General features: G+C 45.4%; 2 protein-coding genes across 5 annotated transcripts; both read right to left on the bottom strand.

Annotated features, from left to right (window-relative positions):
* Positions 1-5,170: 5,170 nt before the first annotated feature.
* Positions 5,171-10,307, bottom strand: LOC110377441 (uncharacterized). 2 transcript variants are annotated; one of them, XM_064040840.1, is made up of 5 exons: positions 9,769-10,297; positions 8,066-8,225; positions 7,366-7,469; positions 6,981-7,039; positions 5,171-6,863 (listed from the first exon to the last, which is right to left on the bottom strand). In XM_064040840.1, exons 1-5 carry the CDS (start codon positions 9,820-9,822, stop codon positions 6,740-6,742), a joined length of 501 nt encoding a protein of 166 aa, XP_063896910.1. In that variant the 5' UTR covers positions 9,823-10,297; the 3' UTR covers positions 5,171-6,739. The 2 variants fall into 2 exon arrangements, with proteins under 2 accessions (XP_063896910.1, XP_063896911.1); XM_064040841.1 differs by having other exon boundaries at positions 5,171-7,052; positions 9,769-10,307.
* A 569-nt stretch (positions 10,308-10,876) lies between these two features.
* Positions 10,877-22,046, bottom strand: LOC135118523 (uncharacterized). 3 transcript variants are annotated; one of them, XM_064040838.1, is made up of 4 exons: positions 21,700-22,046; positions 18,363-18,453; positions 14,638-14,790; positions 10,877-14,543 (listed from the first exon to the last, which is right to left on the bottom strand). In XM_064040838.1, exons 3-4 carry the CDS (start codon positions 14,730-14,732, stop codon positions 11,189-11,191), a joined length of 3,450 nt encoding a protein of 1,149 aa, XP_063896908.1. In that variant the 5' UTR covers positions 14,733-14,790; positions 18,363-18,453; positions 21,700-22,046; the 3' UTR covers positions 10,877-11,188. The 3 variants fall into 3 exon arrangements, with proteins under 3 accessions (XP_063896908.1, XP_063896907.1, XP_063896909.1); XM_064040837.1 differs by having other exon boundaries at positions 18,363-18,456; XM_064040839.1 differs by lacking the exon at positions 18,363-18,453.
* Positions 22,047-22,062: the final 16 nt, after the last annotated feature.

The following is a 22,062-nucleotide window of genomic DNA, read 5'->3' on the forward strand; positions in this document are numbered from 1 at the left end:
TCAGAGACTTTGTATAACTAATAGAAGTTTTCTATTGAAATGAGAAATGATATAAGTATTTTGATGCCAATATGGTGATGTTGACTTGTACTGCTTGAATTTGAATGAGGTACACAAATCCAGAGACTGGATACATAGGATTCTTTATTTAATGATTGATGATATAAGTATGTTGTCGTCGATATGTTCATATTGACTTGTAATATTGAAATTTGAATGTATTGATAAAGTATGTGTAAGATAAGAACCGAGACTGGATATAAGGAATTGTTTATTTGATGGGGAACTATATAAATGAATTCATGTCAATATGTTGATTTTGACTTGTATTGCTTGAATTTGAATGTATTGGTAAGGTACCTACACAAGTCCGGAGACTGGATATAGAGAATTGTTTATTTAATGGGGAATGATAAAAGTATATTGATGTCAAAATGTTGATGTTGACTTGTAATCGTTGAATTTGAATGTATTTATAAAGAAATAAATCCAGAGACTGGATATAAAACATGTCGATTATTGAAATAGGAAATGACATAAGTATATAGATGCCAATATGTTGATGTTGACTTGAAATGGTTGAATTTGAATGTATTTATAAAGAATATAGATCCAGAGACTGGATATAAATAAAGTTGATTATTGAAATAGGATATGATATATGTATATAGATGCCAATATGTTGATGTTTACTTGTAATGGTTGAATTTGAATGTATTTATAAAGAAAAAAATCCAAAGACTGGATATAAAACAAGTCGATTATTGAAATAGGAAATTATATAAGTATATAGATATCAATATGTTGATGTTGGCTTGAAATGGTTGAATTGGAATGTATTTATAAAGAATATAAATCCAGAGACTGGATATAAAACAAGTCGATTATTTAAATAGGAAAATATATAAGTATATAGATGCCAATATGTTGATGTTGACTTGTCATGGTTAAATTTGAATGTATTGATAAGGTACATAAGTCGAGAGACTTGATAGAAGGATCTTGATGTCAATTTGTTAACATGACTAGAAGGCGTAGATAGCTCCAAATAGGAGTGAATTCCTCGTTGCAGTCACAGTGATAGTAAGATTAACTTACTCTGTTAAACTTGAATGTTTTGATAAAGTATACAAGTCCAAATACTAGACGTGAAGTTGTTTACCGTAGTAAGAATTTGTACAAGTATATGGTTGCCAATTTGTTAAAATGGAAATGTACACAAGTCACAGTTTGGATTCAAAATGAAATGAAATGAAAATATTCGCAGAAATTGTTTATGGTAGTGAGAGTTTATGCAATTATATTGTTGACGATTTGTTAGCATGGCTGGAAGGCGTGGATGGCTCCAGTTGGAGTGAAGGCCACGATGCAGTCATAGTTAGAGATGGCTGGAAGGCGTGGATGGCCCCAGTTGGAGTGAAGGCCACGATGCAGTCCTAGTTAAAGATACGACTCTGGAAGGTTGGCACGATCGTGAAGCCTTGTTGGTGGACATCCTCTTGGCTTTGCGGTGAGGGGTCAAATGCAGATGTCGTGAGTTGAGATTGGCTGGAAGGCGTGGATGGCTCCAGTTGGAGTGAAGGCCACGATGCAGTCCGTCCTAGTTAAAGATACGACTCTGGAAGGTTGGCACGATCGTGAAGCCTTGTTGGTGGACATCCTCTTGGCTTTGCGGTGAGGGGTCAAATGCAGATGTCGTGAGTTGAGATTGGCTGGAAGGCGTGGATGGCTCCAGTTGGAGTGAAGGCCACGATGCAGTCCGTCATAGTTAAAGATACGACTCTGGAAGGTTGGCACGATCGTGAAGCCTTGTTGGTGGACATCCTCTTGGCTTTGCGGTGAGGGGTCAAATGCAGATGTCGTGAGTTGAGATTGGCTGGAAGGCGTGGATGGCTCCAGTTGGAGTGAAGGCCACGATGCAGTCCGTCATAGTTAAAGATACGACTCTGGAAGGTTGGCACGATCGTGAAGCCTTGTTGGTGGACATCCTCTTGGCTTTGCGGTGAGGGGTCAAATGCAGATGTCGTGAGTTGAGATTGGCTGGAAGGCGTGGATGGCTCCAGTTGGAGTGAAGGCCACGATGCAGTCCGTCCTAGTTAAAGATACGACTCTGGAAGGTTGGCACGATCGTGAAGCCTTGTTGGTGGACATCCTCTTGGCTTTGCGGTGAGGGGTCAAATGCAGATGTCGTGAGTTGAGATTGGCTGGAAGGCGTGGATGGCTCCAGTTGGAGTGAAGGCCACGATGCAGTCCGTCCTAGTTAAAGATACGACTCTGGAAGGTTGGCACGATCGTGAAGCCTTGTTGGTGGACATCCTCTTGGCTTTGCGGTGAGGGGTCAAATGCAGATGTCGTGAGTTGAGATTGGCTGGAAGGCGTGGATGGCTCCAGTTGGAGTGAAGGCCACGATGCAGTCCGTCCTAGTTAAAGATACGACTCTGGAAGGTTGGCACGATCGTGAAGCCTTGTTGGTGGACATCCTCTTGGCTTTGCGGTGAGGGGTCAAATGCAGATGTCGTGAGTTGAGATTGGCTGGAAGGCGTGGATGGCTCCAGTTGGAGTGAAGGCCACGATGCAGTCCGTCCTAGTTAAAGATACGACTCTGGAAGGTTGGCACGATCGTGAAGCCTTGTTGGTGGACATCCTCTTGGCTTTGCGGTGAGGGGTCAAATGCAGATGTCGTGAGTTGAGATTGGCTGGAAGGCGTGGATGGCTCCAGTTGGAGTGAAGGCCACGATGCAGTCCGTCCTAGTTAAAGATACGACTCTGGAAGGTTGGCACGATCGTGAAGCCTTGTTGGTGGACATCCTCTTGGCTTTGCGGTGAGGGGTCAAATGCAGATGTCGTGAGTTTAGATTGGCTGGAAGGCGTGGATGGCTCCAGTAAGAGTGAAGACCTCGAGGCAGTCCTAGGAACGCAGCTCTGTAAAGGTGGCACAGTCATAAATTCTTGCTGGCGAATAACCTCTTGACTTTGACCTTTAACTTTGTACCAAAATATAAACCAATTTGTAAATGTGAACACCATGTAGCATTTTAATTGTCACTTTACTCTCATTTGTCTTTGCGATTCTACATGATCTTCGCATGCTTTTACTGTATGTATCAATACATACAAATTGTAATACTATATTATTTTTTAAAAGAGTAACCATGGAGTTTCTTGCCCGTTCTTCTCCATAGGAAGCTACTTTTGGAATGGGCAACTAGAATCAAACTTAGTTATAATTTTGACGTCCATAAGTGCTTGTAAAGGCCTAAATGAAATAAATGATTTGACTTTGACTTTGAGAAGTTTGAGGACAAACTTAGTGGTCAGAATGGCCGAATGTTAGACTAATATTATCCTGTGTTGTTCTGTATGTTATATTCTCTTTTCATACATTAAGGAACTATACTATATTTACCGAAGTATACTAAATCATTTTAGTTTTATACGGACAACACTACCTCTACTGTGAGGACAACACTAAAAGAGATTTTGACAGTTAGAGCGCGCTTTCCATGCGCTTCCTTCGTGGACTGATAAACTATGTTTTCTTACGATTGATATTAAATTGTGTTTTAAAAGTGAATACAAGAAGTTATTGTGATACGAATTGACGTTTTATTTCTGATTAAGGCTAGGAGATCATACCCTAGCTTATAGTATATAGAGCTAAATGTTTCTGGTTTTATATTTGTATGCCATGACAAGTGGCAAACATGTTTTAAGCACATACCTTTAATAATTGTATTATCCTACATGCATGCACTTGCGTGTGTATGCATGTATACACATGTTTGGGCAATTAAATGATTGTTTTCTATTCCATGGATTAATTGGAATGAGAAAAAAAAATATTAATGCTTATACCTGATTGTCCAATGTCTCGGGTACCTGTTGCATCGCGGCGGAGAAGGTGTCTAATCGCCATCAGGCGTAGTGTGTGTCAAGCAGTAATCTACACACAAGAATCTTGTCTGGTCGTCGTCATTATAGGCTCCACAAGTTGTTGACCATGTCGCTTTGTTTTCCTTGAGTAGATAAGTCCTTGATACATTATTGTGGTTGAGCAATCAGTGCTGTGGTCATCTCGTCTTCGTTTAAATGTTTCGCATAGTGTGGCGTGATCATTAATTTTATTGTATTCGGAGCATTCGCGACCCATTGGTAATTAGGCGTTTTCTGTTCTTCCCGCTTCTGATATAAGCTAGGGTATGATCTCCTAGCCTTAATCAGAAATAAAACGTCAACTCGTATCACAATAACTTCTTGTATTCACTTTTAAGACACAATTTAATATCAATCGTAAGAAAACATAGTTTATCAGTCCACGAAGGAAGCGCATGCTAAAAAGCGCGCGCTCTGTCTGTCAAAATCTCTTTTTAGTGTTGTCCTCACAGTAGAGATAGTGTTGTCCGTATAAAACTAAAATGATTTAGTATACTTCGGTAAATATAGTATAGTTCCTTAATGTATGAAAAGAGAATATAACATACAGAACAACACAGGATAATATTAGTCTAACAATATGTCTTATCTATCAATTAAATTATTGTTCTCTGATTTCCTTCAGGTACTTATTTCCTAATTTGGAAATAAATGAAACTTTCATAGTATCTTACCAATATTACATATAAAGCTGAAGAGTTTGTTTGTTTGTTTTCTTGAACGCGCTATTCTCAGGAACAACTGTTCCGATTTGAAAAATTCTTTCAGTGTTAGATAGCCCATTTATTGAGGAAGGCTATAGGCTACTTTTTCTTCGGGTTCGTGCAAAGGTTCCCACTGGATGCGGGTGAAACCGCTGGCAGAATTGACTCTATGTTTATAGCTCAATCAAACAAAATCTACTGAAAGTTAAGATAATTAATAGGTACAATTTAGACTTCAGAATTCAGAATTGCATAGCTACAACTAGAGTGCTTTTATCTAGATATGAGATTTATTGCAGGAAAATTGCTGATTAGATAAAAATTAAAGTAATTTAATTAGTATGCTTTGCTTCGTCAAAAGATGTGTTTTTTCACTTTGCAATAAATAACACAAACAGTTCGGTCTCTGATAAACATTTACCTACTGTGTGACACACAGTTACAACTACCTATGTATACAGTATATGAATATAGTGTGTAAATACTATATTCATATACTAAATGTTTGACGACCTCGATGGCGCAATGGTCATCATGCCGGACCGCCGAACCTTAGGTCCCGGGTTCGATTCCTGGTTCGGTCGACATTTGTGTGATGAGCATGCTTGTTGGCCGTGGTCTGGGTATTATGATATGTATTTATAATTATGTATATATGATGTATCTATATGTAGTTTATCAGTTGTGTTAGCACCCATAACACAAGTTAATAAATAACTTACCATGGGGCTAACCGACTGTGTGTGAAAAGGTGTCCCGACATTATTATTATAATTATTAAATATGAAAAGTAGACTCTGACTAGACACGTACAGGACACGCTGGAGGGACGGCGGAGGCACGCGGTACTATTCAGGTAAGTACTCTTCATAATCCTAAATAGGTACTAGGAATAAGCATAAACTGTGTGTACCTTTCACCGGCTTCATAAGGTGCATGGTTCATTTCTGGGTCTAGGTATTCGCTTCTACAGAGTGTCGTTCACAATCACATCAAATATTCTATTTATGCAAAAACTCAGTTTAAAAATGTAATGAAGTTTAAAATCGACCACAAAACAATAAAAAATAATAACATCAAACTTCAGCCAGGACGAGAGCTCGACCAGGAACTCCGTCGGGTCCGGGAGTCCGGGCGCTGTGTTCTTAGCCCGGAGTCGCGACACGGCCGCTCTCGTCTCTGCTTGCGTCGCCTCGGGGACAACGGTGCTAACCCAACGCTGAGTCCGTTGCCCCGCTCATGGGGGCCGGAAGAGGGCGTTGTCTTCTATGTATCTTATTTTCCCTTCTTTCTTCTGCCCCCGTTGCGCTTTCTGTTGCTTAAACTTAGGTTTCACAAAGAAAGGGTTTACGTAGATAGATGTAAAAAAAATATTTTTGAAGTTTTTTATGTAAGGAGTTTACATGAAAAAACCTCCTGAGCCGAATTTCAAAAATATTTTTATATAAATAAGTTTATTTTTGACGTGACAACGTCTTATAAATTGTTTTGCCGGGTGACACTTCAAGAAACTGCGTTACGCTCCGCTCACGCTATGCGCTCACAATGAGAGCGAGTGAGAGGCACGCGTCCCTTCCACTCGGGCATGGTTAGCCCGCCTAAGAGCGAGAGAGATAGGCATACACACCGGTAAATAAATGTTTTAAATTGTTACTATTATTTCATCCTTCTTCCTACTATACGAATGAATATATTCACATTAAAATTATTTTACCACTCAAAGTCGTTGTCACGTAAAACTTTCGCCCGTATACCGACTTTACAGGCAACCAATTTTTTTAGGTCATGTAAATATTGTGTTTTAATTTTAAAATAAATACTGCCTAGTATTAACTTAAAAAAATTTCCTTACTGTACTATTTCTATATTTTTCTACTGTGCTCTACTGTTCCATTTTTTGTATTTCCCAATGTATACGTTTGAGTGACCTAATCTACTAACCGTCTTTATTGGCCTTCTTTTGCTTTGAAGGACGGTTTTAAAATAAAGTATTTTATTTTATAAAATTGGTAAATTTATTATCAATATACAAGATATAATATGAATGGCATTTAGTTTTGAACGATGGAGCGGGCACGGGCGAACAGACGACACACGCGGGGCTAGGAGCGCAGGTAGTGGCGCGGCGTGTACACGCGCGTCAGGTCGCGCTCGCTCATGGTGGGCACGCGCGGCTTCAGCTCCGGGATGATGGCGCTGCCCAGCACCGACAGCCCGTTACTCGGCCTGCACACAACGTAGCTCTTCATACTACACTGGATACATACCAGTATTCAGTTATGTCCCCCCTGGGAGTTCGGTGAGAGCGGGTCGCTTGGAGACGCATCAGACGCATGAGGATACCTGAGCGGCGCGGCTTCGTCGTCTGGCAGCCAGCAGTGCAGGGAGTACCCCCGACGCGTCTGAAACAACCGCCTTCTAGGTGTAAATGCTTGCCAATAACAAACTGAAAGCAGGGAGGTACAGGTTTGTAAAAAAATATTCAATATTATGAATGTCACATAGGTACGACACACAGAGAATAAGAGATTTGGATGCGCAAATATGACATCACTACATAGTATAAAACAAAGAGGCTTTCTCCGTCTTTGTATCTCTGTGTACGCTTAAATCTTTAAAACTACCCAACGGATTATGATAATAGATAGAGTGATTGATGAGCAAGGTTTATATTAGGTATAGAAGGCAGTGGGCGGTGGGGCACACGCAGCAGTCGCGCGACGCCTACCTTGACGGAGCTGCGGAGCTTGCTGCGCGACGCGCGGTACGTCTCCACGTCGGGCAGCGGCGAGCCGGACTTCTTCCTACTCTTCGACGCAAGGATAGAAGAGTCTGCAAACAATTATTTTGTGGGAAAATGTCCACTTAAAGTTAATAATACTTATTTCATGGCTCCAATGTTACAAAGTTAAAACTATGTACCTTTATTTTACGTAACAAGACAGCAATGAATGCCCGGTGCATTGAAGTAAGTAAACATAGCATAAACCTCGAGACACGAATTTTTACACAGAGGCGTGGAGGGGCAAGGCCTGAACATGTGGGAAAGATTCCCCGGGTCCTCACCCCCCCCCCACGCCTTTCAGGATTTTGAGGATATTTTAATGTTTTTATGAACAAAAATCTGAAAACAAGTCAGTGGTATTGACGCATGCTAGGTAACAAGGTTTGTCCTGATCTAAGAAACCTTTTCAAGCATATACTACCAACTCTCCCGGTTAGCATAAGGAGTCCGGCAGAGCGTTCTTTTTCTAGTCTTTGTAGAGTAAAATCTTGTACATCCTTATACATACAGTATACAGTATGTATAATAGTAGTAAATACTACTTATAATATTCTACCCCATGTACTCCCCTTATATGGCAAGTCAGCTAGATAGAGAAAATACGGAAATTAATGTTCATAGGTGTCAGAGTGTGAGTGCGTACCCAGCGCCTCCTTCTTCATGGTGAGCGTGAGCTTGGAGTCGGCGCGCGCCAGCGGGTGGGGCGGCGGGTGGGGCGGCGCGGGGGGCAGCGCGGCGGCGGCGGGGGCCGCGGGGGGGCGCGCGCCGCACGCGCACGTCGCGCAGTGCCGGCACGTGCACTCCTGCCGATACGCTGCACTTGCACAACCGCTTCTCTAATCACTCAATTCCTTTTTATTTTAGCCGACTTCAAAAAATTGTTTGCCTGTAAAGTCGGTATACGGGCGAAAGTTTTACGTGACAACGACTTTGAGTGGTAATAGTTATTTGTTATACAAGAGTGCAAAGTTGCTTTTTAACCGCGGGCTCAATTTTGATGACCGAGCAAGCGAAGGATTCTAAAATTGAAACACGAGCGTAGCGAGTGTTTCAATAATTAGAATCCTGAGCGATAGCGAGGGAATCAAAAGAGCACAAGGTGAAAAATCTTTGCACTCTTGTATAACAAATAACTATTACCACTTTTCATCCCACCTCATCGAGGAAATTACTAAATGCAAAAAACAAAATGGCACATATGAGTATCAAATTAAAAAGAAGTAGGTACCTATTAAAGTTCATTTATTTGAAAACTCCGTTTAAAAATGAAACGAGGTTAAAAATTGATGTAAAAACAATAATAAAAATTACTTAATCAATTGAATAATTATTTTAAGCAGTATTTTATTTCTTTAATATGTATTTGTTTGAAAAGTCTTATCAAGATTGTCACAAATGGAGTATTGCACACGATGTTCTAAATTCAAATCACTTTGCCGCTCTAGAGGATAAAAACGGCGTTTGCGCTCAGATATCAAAGGATAAAACTACTCTTTCCGAGATGGTGGGATGAAAAATAATTCTAATGTGAATATTCATTCGTATAGTAGGAAGAAGGATGAAATAATAGTAACAATTTAAAACATTTATTTACCGGTGTGTATGCCTATCTCTCTCACTCTCTCTCTCTCGCTCTGTCTCTCTCGCTCTTAGTCGTGGTTTGTCACCCGGCAAACCAATTTATAAGACATTGTCACGTCAAAATTGGTTTGCTGGGTGACACTTCAAGAAACTGCGTTACGCTCCGCTCACGTTATGCGCTCACAATGAGAGCGAGTGAGATTCACGCGTCCCTTCCACTCGAGCACAGTTAGCCCGCCTAAGAGCGAGAGAGACAGAGCGAGAGAGATAGGCATACACACCGGTAAATAAATGTTTTAAATTGTTACTATTATTTCATCCTTCTTCCTACTATACGAATGAATATTCACATTAAAATGATTTTACCACTCAAAGTCGTTGTCACGTAAAACTTTCGCCCGTATACCGACTTTACAGGCAACCAATTTTTTTTGTCTTTGTTACTCGATTTCTCGAAGAGTAATGTGAAAATAACTAACACTTTGCTCGGCCCCTTCACCTCGCTCGCTGCAAATTCAATTTACTCAATTTGGTTGGAATAATTTTATTTTTTATTTAAATCATTATGCGCGTGAGTCGGCATAGACAACTCATTTTGCGTCGCCGTTTGAATGAAACGGAACTTTTATATGAATCAAAATTACGAATGCAGCAGAAATTACGCAACGCTCAAGTCAATTAACGCTCGTTTGGCTACATCCTAAGCGTTTTCATAAGTTTTTAAATTAGGATTATACGTAGGATATAATGATATGTTCAGTGCACCTGGCAGGGGGCCGGGGCGGGCGCGCGCGCGTCGTTCGGGAAGCGCAGGCGCATCTCGACGTCGGCGGGCAGCGCGGCGCGGCACGACCCCGCCACCGTCACCGACCAGCCGCCTGCGCACACCGCCGCTCCTTACTACTCACACACTACATCATCACGTGCACACTGCCATCCCATTGCGGTAATACACACTCTATATAAAATGATACAGCTTCCTTTAGTTAGGCGAATGCGTAGACGAATTCAAATATAAAAAGGGTTTTTTGATATTATCTTATTAATCGCTTTAATAATATATCTCGAAGCAAATTGCTAGTAGGTACCTGTAATATTATGCTGTGTCTTTGCCCTGAATTAAGTTAGAATTTTAAGAAAAGCTTAAAAAGGCAATTGAAAATAACTTTAGGAAGTCAAGACTCTACAACTAAGTCAGTCATATTATCAGTCATATATTAACTATTCAAAAAGGTAAGAACGTGTTTCGTAGCTAGGATAAGTGTATTTGAACCACGGTTTTACTCACCCGTGGATTGAACCGGTGGTACCTATTTATTACTGTGCGGATTTTATAAGAGACGCGTATGATGTCGCGTTCGCGAGACGCGGGCCGAGGTAGATATAGGCAGGTCACCTGGGGGCGGTGAGTCGGCGGCGGGCGCGGGCGGGCGGCGGCGGGCGTGGCGGCGCGCGCGGCCCTGCGCCAGCCAGCGCGGCGCCAGCGAGCACAGCAGGCTGCCGCCCGACTCGCTGCTATCGCTCGACGTGGCGCCGCCGCTGCCACCGCCCTCCTTGAACTCAGGCAGTTTCACTGGGGACGAGTGAACCCCGGCGGCGTCACTTCTGTCAAGGGAGAAACTCCGAGATTTTCGTTTTTCCCCGAGGTTGTGAGTGGTGTCGTCGTGCGAGCGGTCAGAGCGCTCGTCGGGAGAGCGCGGGGGGCGGCGCGGCGCAGGCCGCGGCGGCCGCTCCAGCCGCTCCGGCCGCTCGGACCGCCGCGGCTCTTGAGCACACTCTCTTGAGTACTGCGTGCTCATGGATCTACGCAGTCTCACGGAATCTGATTCTGCCCTCTCTTTGTCACCTTCGTATGTTAATAAAACAAGGTTTAAAAATATATTTATATTTTAATTTTCCAACTCTTGTTTACATAAATGCTCTCCTATTATCTAATATAACAAATAAATAACTAATTACAACAACCGTGCCCTTCAAGAGTGCTGCAAGCTGCACGATCGGCGGCCGGGCAAAGTGAAGCTTGCGTGGTCTCGCCTCTATTGCGATACGAAGCAGCTTTCCACATTGACCATATAAAAATATAGTTTGCTTTATTTTGGTGCCTATGTATTCAGGTGATAAGAATTAGAACTACTCGTGAGAGGTGTTTGGGTGCGGCGGTATGAAAGCATCGCGGGTGCCGGCGCTACTCGACGGGCACGGAGGCAGTGCGGTGCGGCAGCGGTGCGCACGAGACCGACAGCGAGGTACCTGCGTCGCGCCGCGGCGCGGGCGTGCAGCCGCGCCCGCGGGCTGCTGTCCGCTTGCTGCTCGGCTCCACGTCCGCTTTCGTCCCTGCTTCGCTTATCGACAGGCGCATGGGGCTGGTCGCAGCTGATTTGCTGCCAGGGGACGTCATTGTGATCTGATTTTTAGATCTGAACCGCTTTTCCCCATCACTATCAGTCATTGGAGATGTACCTGCGCTTTTCATATCTTTGCACCGACCCGATAAATCCCCTCGAGGCTTTAATTTATGAGGTGGACTGTAGGTACCCGTAGCCAAGTGCGCAGAGGGCACGTCATATGGCTGGGTGTGGTGGGACTGGTTGGGTGGGTCAGGCGCAGATGCTCGGCGATTATGGTTTAGATCTTCGTTGCCGGAGTCGAGGCTCAGGCTGCTGCGTTCCTCCGGGATGATGTCAAATGTCTGCTTGAAACGCAGAGAGTTGGAGCGCGAGCGTGGCTCCGGCAGCGAGGCGCGGCGCGGCGGTGACGCGGGCGCCGCGGGGGTTGGGGAGGCGGGCGCCGAGGCTGGCGGGGACGAGGAGGGAGGGGACGCCAGCGCCCCCAGCAGCATGTCTGTGATCAGTCTGTTGGCGTTGCTGCCGTGCTCGGTGCGAGGCAATGAACTGCGTTTGCTGTTTTTATTCGAGTCACTGCTCGTGTACCTTTGCATTTTCTCATAAATTGGGATAGGTATTCGTGATTTTTTATTTTTCATACTAAGATTTTGATTCTCATCGGAATTCGTTGTTTCTGGTGAACTCTGTGAACCGTTTACATATTCCAAAATTTCTAATATTTCGATACATTTGTTACCGTCGTGTATTTCCGATTTTTGATATATTCTCTTGGCAGCGCGATCGTCGGTGGGTCGAGTCATAAGCGACAATTTTCCGTGTATTTGTTGCCGCTCGCTTTTTTGTTTTCCCAAATCGATGACGTCTAATCTTGAATTATTCTTCGAAGATTTGAATGGATCTCGGTCGTTAATTGGCTCCAGTTGTTTCTTCCAAGTCCGTTTGGCTACATTGTCGTCGGATTTGGAGGTGACCATTCGATTGGGGCGGTGCTTGATGCGCATGCACTTGTACTCGTCCTGCGCCACCTTGGCGATGACGTCGTCGATGAGCGCGTTGACGATGGCGAGGCAGTCGCGCGTGACGTCGCGGCGCGCGGCCCGCTCTCCGTCGCGGCGCGCGGTCCGCTCTCCGTCGCGGCGGGCGGCCCGCTCTCCGTCGCGGCACGCGGCTCGCTCGCCATCCCGCGCGCGCTGCTTGCCGCGCGACCGTCGCGCGCACTCCATACGCATTTCTCTCTTCCGATGCCGTCGGTACAGTCTCTGTTTTATTTTCTCGGGCATTCGATCAGCGACGTTGACATTTTCTTTATCACAGTCGCACTCGTTATCTGTTATTTGAATAAAGAACGACTCGCCTTTGTCCTTGGGGGTGTACACTTCGTTGTTGGCGGCGTTCTCCGGCAGCAGGTCCAGCACATCTATGGCGGAGCGCACGAGCTCGCTGCGCCTGGTGCTGAGCGCCCGGCGCAGCAGCACGGAGCGCGGCGAGTTGGGATCGTCGAGGCTGTCCACGAGACTGGTGCAGTCGGAGCCCATGAGGTCTGCGTCGTCGGAAGAGGAGGTGTTCACCTCCATGGACTCGGTGTGCGGGAAGGCGGAGAAGCGCGGCACCACGGGGTTGTCGTCCGCGTCAGGGTAGTAGCTGCCGGTGCCGACGCCGCTGATGAGCTCGTAGCGTGCGCCGCAGTCGGCGTCCGTCCGGCTGGGCTCGTTGTCGTTGTTGATGAACACGTCCGTCACATTGGATATCTCTATGTGCGATATCTCCGGCGGCGACTGGTGCAGCTCGTCGCGGAACAGCTTCTGTATCTGATGCAGTACGGCCTGGTTGACGGCGTCGTGCTGCAGGTCGAAGCCGCCGGGTGAACTGACGCGGTTGTTGTTGGACTCGGCGCTGGGCAGCTCGTCGCGGATGGCTAGTGCGCTGGCGTCGGTCTTGTTGTTGCAATCGTCCTTGTCCTCTTCGTTTATACACAGTTCCTCGTTACCAAATATGATCTGATTGTTTGATGTTGGGCTCAAGTGAACTATTGTGTTCACTCCTGTATTTTGAAGCTTTACTTTAATTTCTTTTTCAACGATACTGATTTTTCTCTCGTTTCCCATGGAGGCATTCATACATTCTAATTGATCCGTCAAAGAATTGAGACTCTCCACTAGAATGTTAGATACGTACTCGTCAATATTAATATTGTGGGCGTTCTTCTGGCTGAGTGTCGGAGGGCGCGAGCAGTGCGCGGGTTTGTCCGGCGACAGCGTGCCGATGGTGGGCGCGGCGCTGAGGTTGAGCGTCTCCGACACTACGATCTCCAGCACTTCGTAGGAGGGCGTGTGGACCGCGAGCGGCTTGTCGTAGGGCACCGCGTCGTTGTCGTCACGGTGCAGGCCGGACTCGCTGACGACGCCTGCGCAGTGGCCGCTCCGCGCGACCAGCTCGTCGAGCCGCCCTTCCTTGGCGGTCGGGTACGACGCCGAGTACGTTTCCGACGAGTCTGACAGCGAGCGCTCGTCGCTCACTGGTGACTGCGCAGATTCTTTGCTGGATATGGGCACGTCGTCTGCTGTGCTTGATTTTAATTCCATAGTGGTCATATCTGACGACTGCTGGTCTGAATATTCTACGAATGCATTTCTAGCTGCCATAACATGGAATTTAGAGCCATCACTGTCGGTTAACATATTATTTACTTTCTCTGCGTACGGAGAAGGTTCGTGGTCGTGGGACCGATACGTAGAATCTGAAAAGTCAGCTCGCGTGTCCCTGTCGTGTCGCGACTCTTCAGCTCGGTCGTAGCTGTTCTTCATAGCGGCGCGGAGCATTTCGTCGCTGCCGCGGAAGTCCCGTGAGGAGTCGAGCCGCTGACGCTTTGGCGAGGCCCAGCCGGCGCCGGGCGAGTGGCGCGAGGACGCGAGGCTGGACAGCGCGCGCAGCTCGGAGCGCGAGCCGTCCAGCGAGCGCGTCTCGCGGGCGCCGGGCGCGCAGCAGCAGCAGCTGCGGCACGGCTCGGCGCCGCGGCCCCACATGCGCCGCATCAGCGCCGAGCGCCGCATGAGCTCGCGGTCGCGCCGCAGGAAGCGGTGCGCCGGCTCCGTGGGCGACCCGCTGCCGTCCCTGCACGGCGACGCCGACGCGCCCGACCGGTTGCTAGCGGGCGCGCTCTCCTCGGACTCAGATCTTTGTTGCGCGAGACGATACCTGCAACGTGACAAAGGCGAGCTCAAATTGGTATCCCTTAGGGAGTGTAGTCTGGTGCGAGCACGCGTGTGAACGATTGCGGTTGACGACTTACTTCCTCATTATAGTCTCGGGCACTGAATAGCGGCGGCGGAGCAGGCCGGGCGAGGCGCCGGCGCGCGGGGGCAGCTCGGCGGCGGCGCGCTCCATGGCGGCGCGGGCGGGACGTGCGGGCGGCGCGGGGGCGGGGGGACGGTACGCCGCGGCACTGAAACAACGACGAAGCGCATTACGGTATTGCTTATAATCACTCTAATAATCTACCACTTATCTCATAAATACATCACCAAAATAACAAAGGCTACTTTTCTTTCTTTTTTAATAAAAGGTCCCTCAAGACACGGAGAACAGCTAGTATGAAAACAAAGACGGAGTTGTACTCATGGGTAGGTGTTCATGTTTGCTATGTATAGTAGACCGAGGCAGACGGGCATGCCATGTCGGCGATAGCGCGCGACGCACAGCGCCGGCCCCGCGCGGACCGCAAGCCGCAGCTCATTAGACGCGCGTCGAGAGCGCGCGCACTCGACCGGACCATAGAAAATATGCAAAGCAGCGAGTGCGAGCGCTGCACACCACCAAGCTATTGACGCCTGATTACAGATTACGTACGATACATTATGGAATCAGGCGTTAATTTGCGGAAATCCATGATATAAAATATTAGGAGAACTACCTACTTATGTAGAGTATATTCCGCGAGACAGTAAATCGACTGTACATAGTTATGACCTGACTATGTTATTAGTCAGCGACTCCTTCAATCTGCACTAAGAACTTACGTTTACGCGATTATCGTTGCTAAACTAAATGGTTACCTGCACGGCTGAACATTATTATTACATATTTGCTTTATAAAAAAGCCAGCCCTCCGGAAACTTAATTTACTAATTACCGGCAGCTGTAATTTACTACTTTTTAAACGAAGAGGCACCGCGCTAATTTTGCTTCTAGTTTCCCTTGCGTAATACAGCACTGTTCAAGAGAAGACTGATCCATTCTCGCTCGGAATATTCTCAGAGTCCGGAACAACAATCAAGGGATTTCGTCTTATAGTCCGTGTTCATTGCTGGTCGGCGGTCGCTGCGGGGGTCGCCGCTCGACGCCACCAAAACGTTCAACGCAATCACAATGACCCCTACCTTGCACATTGCAGATTTTATTTGGTAGTGCGACAGTCCGGGCGACGTCGCGAATAACTTAAAACAATTGTTAATGCCAAACTTTAGTGCCGAAAAGTATAATATGTAAGTATGTAATATGTTTCGTTTCGTTGAACTTATTAATGAAAATTGATTGAGTTGTAACGGGGAGTACGGGACTGCGACACGCGCCGGTTCAGATATAAATACATTCTGGTATTATTTCAGGCGAAGTAGTTGCAGAGACTGCGCGCGGCCGCTGAATACTTGACATAGTTGCGGCGCCACTCGGCCGTGCAGCGCCATGCACGCGAGCGCCACAGTGTTCCCTATATGCCTGCCATAATGCTGGAACCACACTTCGCTATGCGTTATTTGTTATGCGACTACGCTCAAATACTTGTTAAGTATGTGAGCGAACAAAAAACACGACATTCACACTTTGTGCCGGAGTGCCAAACTTGGTGCCGTTGTGCTTATTGTGTCCTTTGAAGTAAACCGATAGGTGAACGGATAGCCATATTTGTTATTTATTCGCGCTTATGTTTTGCGGGCAAATATAGACGAATGAACCCTCCACACTTCGTCGTATGCACCCCCGAATAACGCGCATAACCAATAACGCATAGCGAAGTGTGGTTCCGGCATAATACACGTAGTTTGTCAAACCGTACATCAAGGGCCCGATTCTTCAAATTTTACTTAAGCGACATACGATTCACATCCGACTGAGATCCAATCACACACGACTCAATTACGATTGAAGCGTATGTGACATTCCGCTATTTTTTTTTTGAAATAAACGTTTTTATCCGTTTCTGTGATTCAATTATGAAACAAATTATTTACGATTGCAATATGATTGTAGAGCAAACTACCGTATAGTAGACCAATCGCAAACCAATCGAAGGACATTGGTATACGATTGTTCTTATATCAGTAGCAGAAATGCCCGCTAAGGTTAATACTGCTATTGCGCTTCAATTTCTATTCAATTTTGACACTATTAACTTAGCAGAATCGGGCCCCAGGCCTGTCCACACTAAATATTATCGCGGGCCAATATAAATTACCAAATAAGTTGACAGCCGTTGACATGATATTTTTAAGGACACAGATTAGGGTTTTAATAGAAAAGAGGGCGAGAATTTTTTTCTTCGTTTGAGGACTCTGCCTAACTGGTCAAAACTTCAGTCAAGAAAAATACGGGAGGGGAACGATTACCTTGAACGTACATTATTACAAATCTTCATTCAACATTTATAGATTAAAATAATGGGCCCAATATGGACGAATATTTTTTTTTATAAATAGGTGTGGTATCAATGTTGGTTGATACTTTAAAATTTTTGTTTTAATCGGCCTCCAAATACTTCGGGAAATACTTTTCGCAGGCTGAGAAAAATAGCCTGTATCCTTCTTCGATAAATAGGCTATCTGACACTGACACATTTTTTTTTAATCAGACTGAGGAGTTCCTGATGAGGAGGATGAGGAGTGCCTTTAGAAAAACAAACAAACTTTACCTGTACTTTGATTAAGACTCTCGAAAATTTTACACATGCATGAACAAAAGGGCTATCAATATCAAACTTGACAATGAAATCAAGGGGAACTCCTTAACAGTCGGTAGCAACCAGCTTGTGTTTGGGCATATTTTCTGCATATTGACAAGGACTAACACCATTATGGCATATCTAGGACTGCTACTGAGGCTATTGAAGTTTTGGTTCCGAACACTGAAAACCATAAAACAGGTAAAAAAAAAAAACAAGAACCGATTTTCACAAAACAGTGAAGGGGGAAGAAGTCGTGGTGGCCTAGTGGGCAAAGAACCAACCTCTTGAGTATGAGGGCGCGGGTTCGATTCCAGGTCAGGCAAGTACCAATGCAACTTTTCCAAGTTATTATGTACTTTCTAAGTATATCTTAGACACCAATGACTGTGTTTCGGATGGCACGTTAAACTGTAGGTCCCGGCTGTCATTGAACATCCTTGGCAGTCGTTACGGGTAGTCAGAAGCCAGTAAGTCTGACACCATTATTATTTCACAGATAAACGCAGATGGCAGCTCTGAAGTGGAACAAAAGTGCTTTATTTTTTGTATTTTTCGGTGTTTTAAATAAATAATTGATAAAATAGAATTGTATAATTGTAAAATAAATTAATAATAATTAAATTGTAATAGACAGCTGTGTTGCTGGGAAGTTTGTTCTTCACCACTTCTTCTTTCCAGCCATAACACTAGGAAGTGGTGAAAGGGGGGCGTTTTGGGGGTGCTGTCATTGTAAAATTTTGACGTTAAAAAGTGCTAATCGTATTAGCCTATTTTAATAAATGATTTTGACTTTGACTTTGACTTTGACTTTGACCAGTCTAACCAAAGGGTATCGGGTTGCCCGGGTAACTGGGTTGAGGAGGTCAGCTGAATCCGGTTAGACTGGAAGCCGACCCCAACATAGTTTGGGAAAAGGCTCGGAGGGTGAGGATGATGAGTGAAAGGGACACAAAAAGTGTTCTATTGAAAAGTCCCCCAAGTGTGAATGTTGAATTTGTTTGTAAGTTTAGAGCTGGTGAATTGTGAGTTTTGATGCAGAGTCAGCAGGTGTAGTCGAGTATGAGTGTAGCGGCACTGACCAGCGGCTGCGCAGCGAGCGCGGCTCGGGCCACGCGTCGCGCAGCGTGCGGAGCGCGTCGCGCAGCGCCGGGGACACGCCGCGCGCGCAGCCTTCTGGAACAACGTCACACGTTCATCATTACTCCTTACTACTACATTATTATACTAGGACATTTCTCAAATAATCAATGTTGCTCATCATGGCTAAATAAAAGATCGGCCACTTCGCTTGGAAATGTCGGTTATAACCGGCGGAACCCGAACCTCGCGTAACCCGTCCCGGAAGAACTTTAGCAGTAGGTAAAATATTCATATCCATGCATGCATTATTATGCAAAGAAACATTGTAGATCTGCTCAAAACATGACCCCTATTATGGCCTAGTCGGGTAAATAAAAAGCGAGTGTGCACGAGGTCGCACCGCTTCCGGGGCGCATTTCCGCTCGCGGTTACTTTTGACAATTCGGGCGGTCGAGGCCGCCTCTGCACAGGCGAGCAAGTGCGCCGCACTCGACTGAACTCGTCGTGGCTACTTCAATACTGCTATATTTGGACATGCAGCCGAGCGACGGCGTCGTCGCTTGCACTGACTAATCATGAGACAGTAGTGCACACGACTGACTCACAGGCTATTTCAGTGGCATTGAGATAAGGGCTTTTATGACTTACTGTCTTACCTACTGTAAGTATAGGTTCATATCTGCAGAAATGCGTGAGTGTCCTATATGTATGAGCGACGCACTAACGAATCATCGGTTAGGTGTGACTGATTGAATGTGATTTGTCTGTATTGGCGTTACGCGACGCATGTTCAGTCAGCTATGAACCTCCCTAAGGAAGACGCGAGCGGTGAGCACGGAGATTGGTGACCATGTGTCTATGATTCGTGTCAATAGATACATAATTTGGAAGACAACGCATATTGACGCCAGTGTCTGCTAAAAGCAGCATTTGTGTATATTGTTATGGTGACGATGAATACTCGTTTCCCTTGAAGACGCGGTAAAGTAACTTGAGAATGATAAACGATCTGACTGTAAACACCATTGAAATCCAAAATGTTTTAAGTTGTTCCTTCTAAAATATATGGGTGACATAAATACTTCATTTGTTAGAAAGTAACACCCAGTAGGCCTGTAGGCACATTAAGTACTTTGTGTTGCGTTTAATAACATAAGAAATCAATGGTCAAGAGAACAGGGGCCCGATTCTCCTAATTTTACTTAAGCGACATACGACTCACGTTCGACTCGATTCGACTGAGATCCGATGCCGACTCGATTATGGTTGAAGCGTATGTGGCATTCCGAAATTTTTTCTTTGAAATAAACGTTTTTATCCTTTTCTGACATTCAATAATAAATCATTTTGTCTGCAAATGATTTACGATTGCAAAATGATTGTACAGCAAACTACCGTATAGACCAAAATTACCAAAATAGCAGACCAATCGCACACCAATCAAATGTCAATCGAATACTATTGGTCATTTATTAGTAGCAGAATGCCCGATATGGTTAAAACTGCTATTGCGATCATATTGCGATTCGATTTCTATTCGATTTTGTCATTATTAACTTAGGAGAATCGGGCCCCAGACCGTAGTTCTGATTATACACGCGCACAACCGCTCGGGGACAGATATGATACCTAACTCAATTGCGAGATAGCTGGACGACTGTTCTCTGGCTCTGGCGTGTGTGGTGTCGGTATAATTGTGACACCACCGCTGCGCAGGACACTAATGGTAGGTAATTGTAACATCGCTATTCTCTGCTTCCGATAATAATCTACAAGTACAGTTTTTGTTTGAGCTGTGCCCACGACAGCGACCGGGTTGTAAGTACTGTCAGTGACAACAGCGCAATGCACCACTTGGCATGTTTGTGAACAAATTCACGCTTACCACGAGTTTCGCCGCTGCTTGCCGTAACGCCTGTTCCCGGAGCGGTTACAGCGCAGGTATAGGCAATAGCACTTTGTTTACAAACAGTGTCGCTTCGTGACGCGCCTACGCGCCTCCTACCTTATCAAATACACTGCAGCCTGCAACTACTTTCATAAAATGAAACATATCGCAAGCCTCGTGATTATTATTAACTTACAATGATCGAGAGACCTCATACTGCCTGTCATGATTCCTGACTGAGGTTTAAATACTGTCAAAGATTTACAAATCGTCATGACCAGTGGTAGGTTCTTGGCCTAAGCGGAATGTGTTCTGTTTGTTTGTTTTGCTGTGGAACTACTAACAATCGATGTGATCAGGGATATTTATGATTCGATTTATCCTTTTCTCTTTTTTGTGATGTTTACGCTTCATGCATGTTCTCGTGAATACGTAAAGATTAACCGATTTATAGACATTGATTGGTCGCTAGGTCGCTATCAACTTCGTGCCGTAACAGTTCGCCCTCCAACAACTGGCCATAGTGCATAGATGTGATCAGTAATATAGTGATCATCAAAACCTAAGACTTGTATCTTGTATTGAGCAATCTCAAAGCGGAATGAACCGTTCAACATCGCAAAGGATGATGATGATGCCAGACGCGGGGGCTGCTGGATTGTTCGAAAGAGTTAACGCGGCTCTAACGCTCCCGCCTGACCACCGCTGGCTAATTTATTGCTTACTCATTAGAAAAATACACTTTCTTGCTTTGCCTTAATGACCTTACATAAACGATAGCTTTCTTAGAAGGTTAAACCTACATATAAAGGGTTTTCTTTTTCTTTGAATAGCGCCGTAGGATTTACAACGCAAAAATTCACCAGTGGTCAGACAGATAAGTTCGCGGTAGTACAGAAAGGGTTTTAGTCAGTAAAGTCCGACACCCATGATGATATCTCATCTAAAAAAAAAGGTTGAATAGTCTCACTGCACAATTTCGCTTCACGAAATGAAATGAAACTATCTTGACAATGTCCTACTTTGCTTTGGTGGCAAATCAAAAAGCTGCATGGCATTCTAAGTAAGTTGGCTATCCTGGAAACATTGCCATCTGAATAAAACTGAGTGCTTATGCAGTCCACTTTACAGCGACCATGCCTGAGATGACCCACTGACCATGTATTCTGTTGTTACATACATATGGAATGAAAATAGTGTGAATAGGCTCTCAGGTCATTTATATAGTCACCCGAATGCACAAAGCAGCACTCATAAATATTGTAAGTATGTACTTAAGTAGTGATGAGGTTCCATGCGAATGTGAGAAATGCGTCACTGGTGGGTGTCAGGGAGACGGCGGCGACAACACAAGCGCGCCAGTGCGGCGTGCGGCGCAGCTGTACGTGCTGTAAGCGTCACATACAGCTTACAGCATCATACCGCTGAACAGCCTGATCGATACTAACTTGTAGTCGCCGATGAAGCGGTGGCTGGCGACTCTCCTCACCTGCCGATGTCGATCTCACTACTTTACGTATAATAACAACAGCCAGCTATCCGGTCGGAATTTGGTTTAGTTTCCGTTGTCAACAGATTCAATGACGTTAAGTGTGTTACGTTTTGAGTAGATTCGTGTTCGACTCCCAAGGGGGATTTTCCGGAACACGAGTCTGAATGTGGTGGTGGTGGTATCGGCGGCGGCACGCGGCGCTCGTCAGCTCAGCCCATGGGCTCTAGCCGGGTGCGTGTGCGTGCGGCGTGCGGCCCGCGCGCGTGGCCAGGCGGGACTGGCGAGTGGCGGCGAGTGGCGGCGAGCGGCGCGCGCCGGC

The sequence above is a fragment of the Helicoverpa armigera genome, chromosome 23, assembly GCF_030705265.1.
Source record: "Helicoverpa armigera isolate CAAS_96S chromosome 23, ASM3070526v1, whole genome shotgun sequence".
Taxonomy (NCBI): Eukaryota; Metazoa; Arthropoda; class Insecta; order Lepidoptera; family Noctuidae; genus Helicoverpa; species Helicoverpa armigera.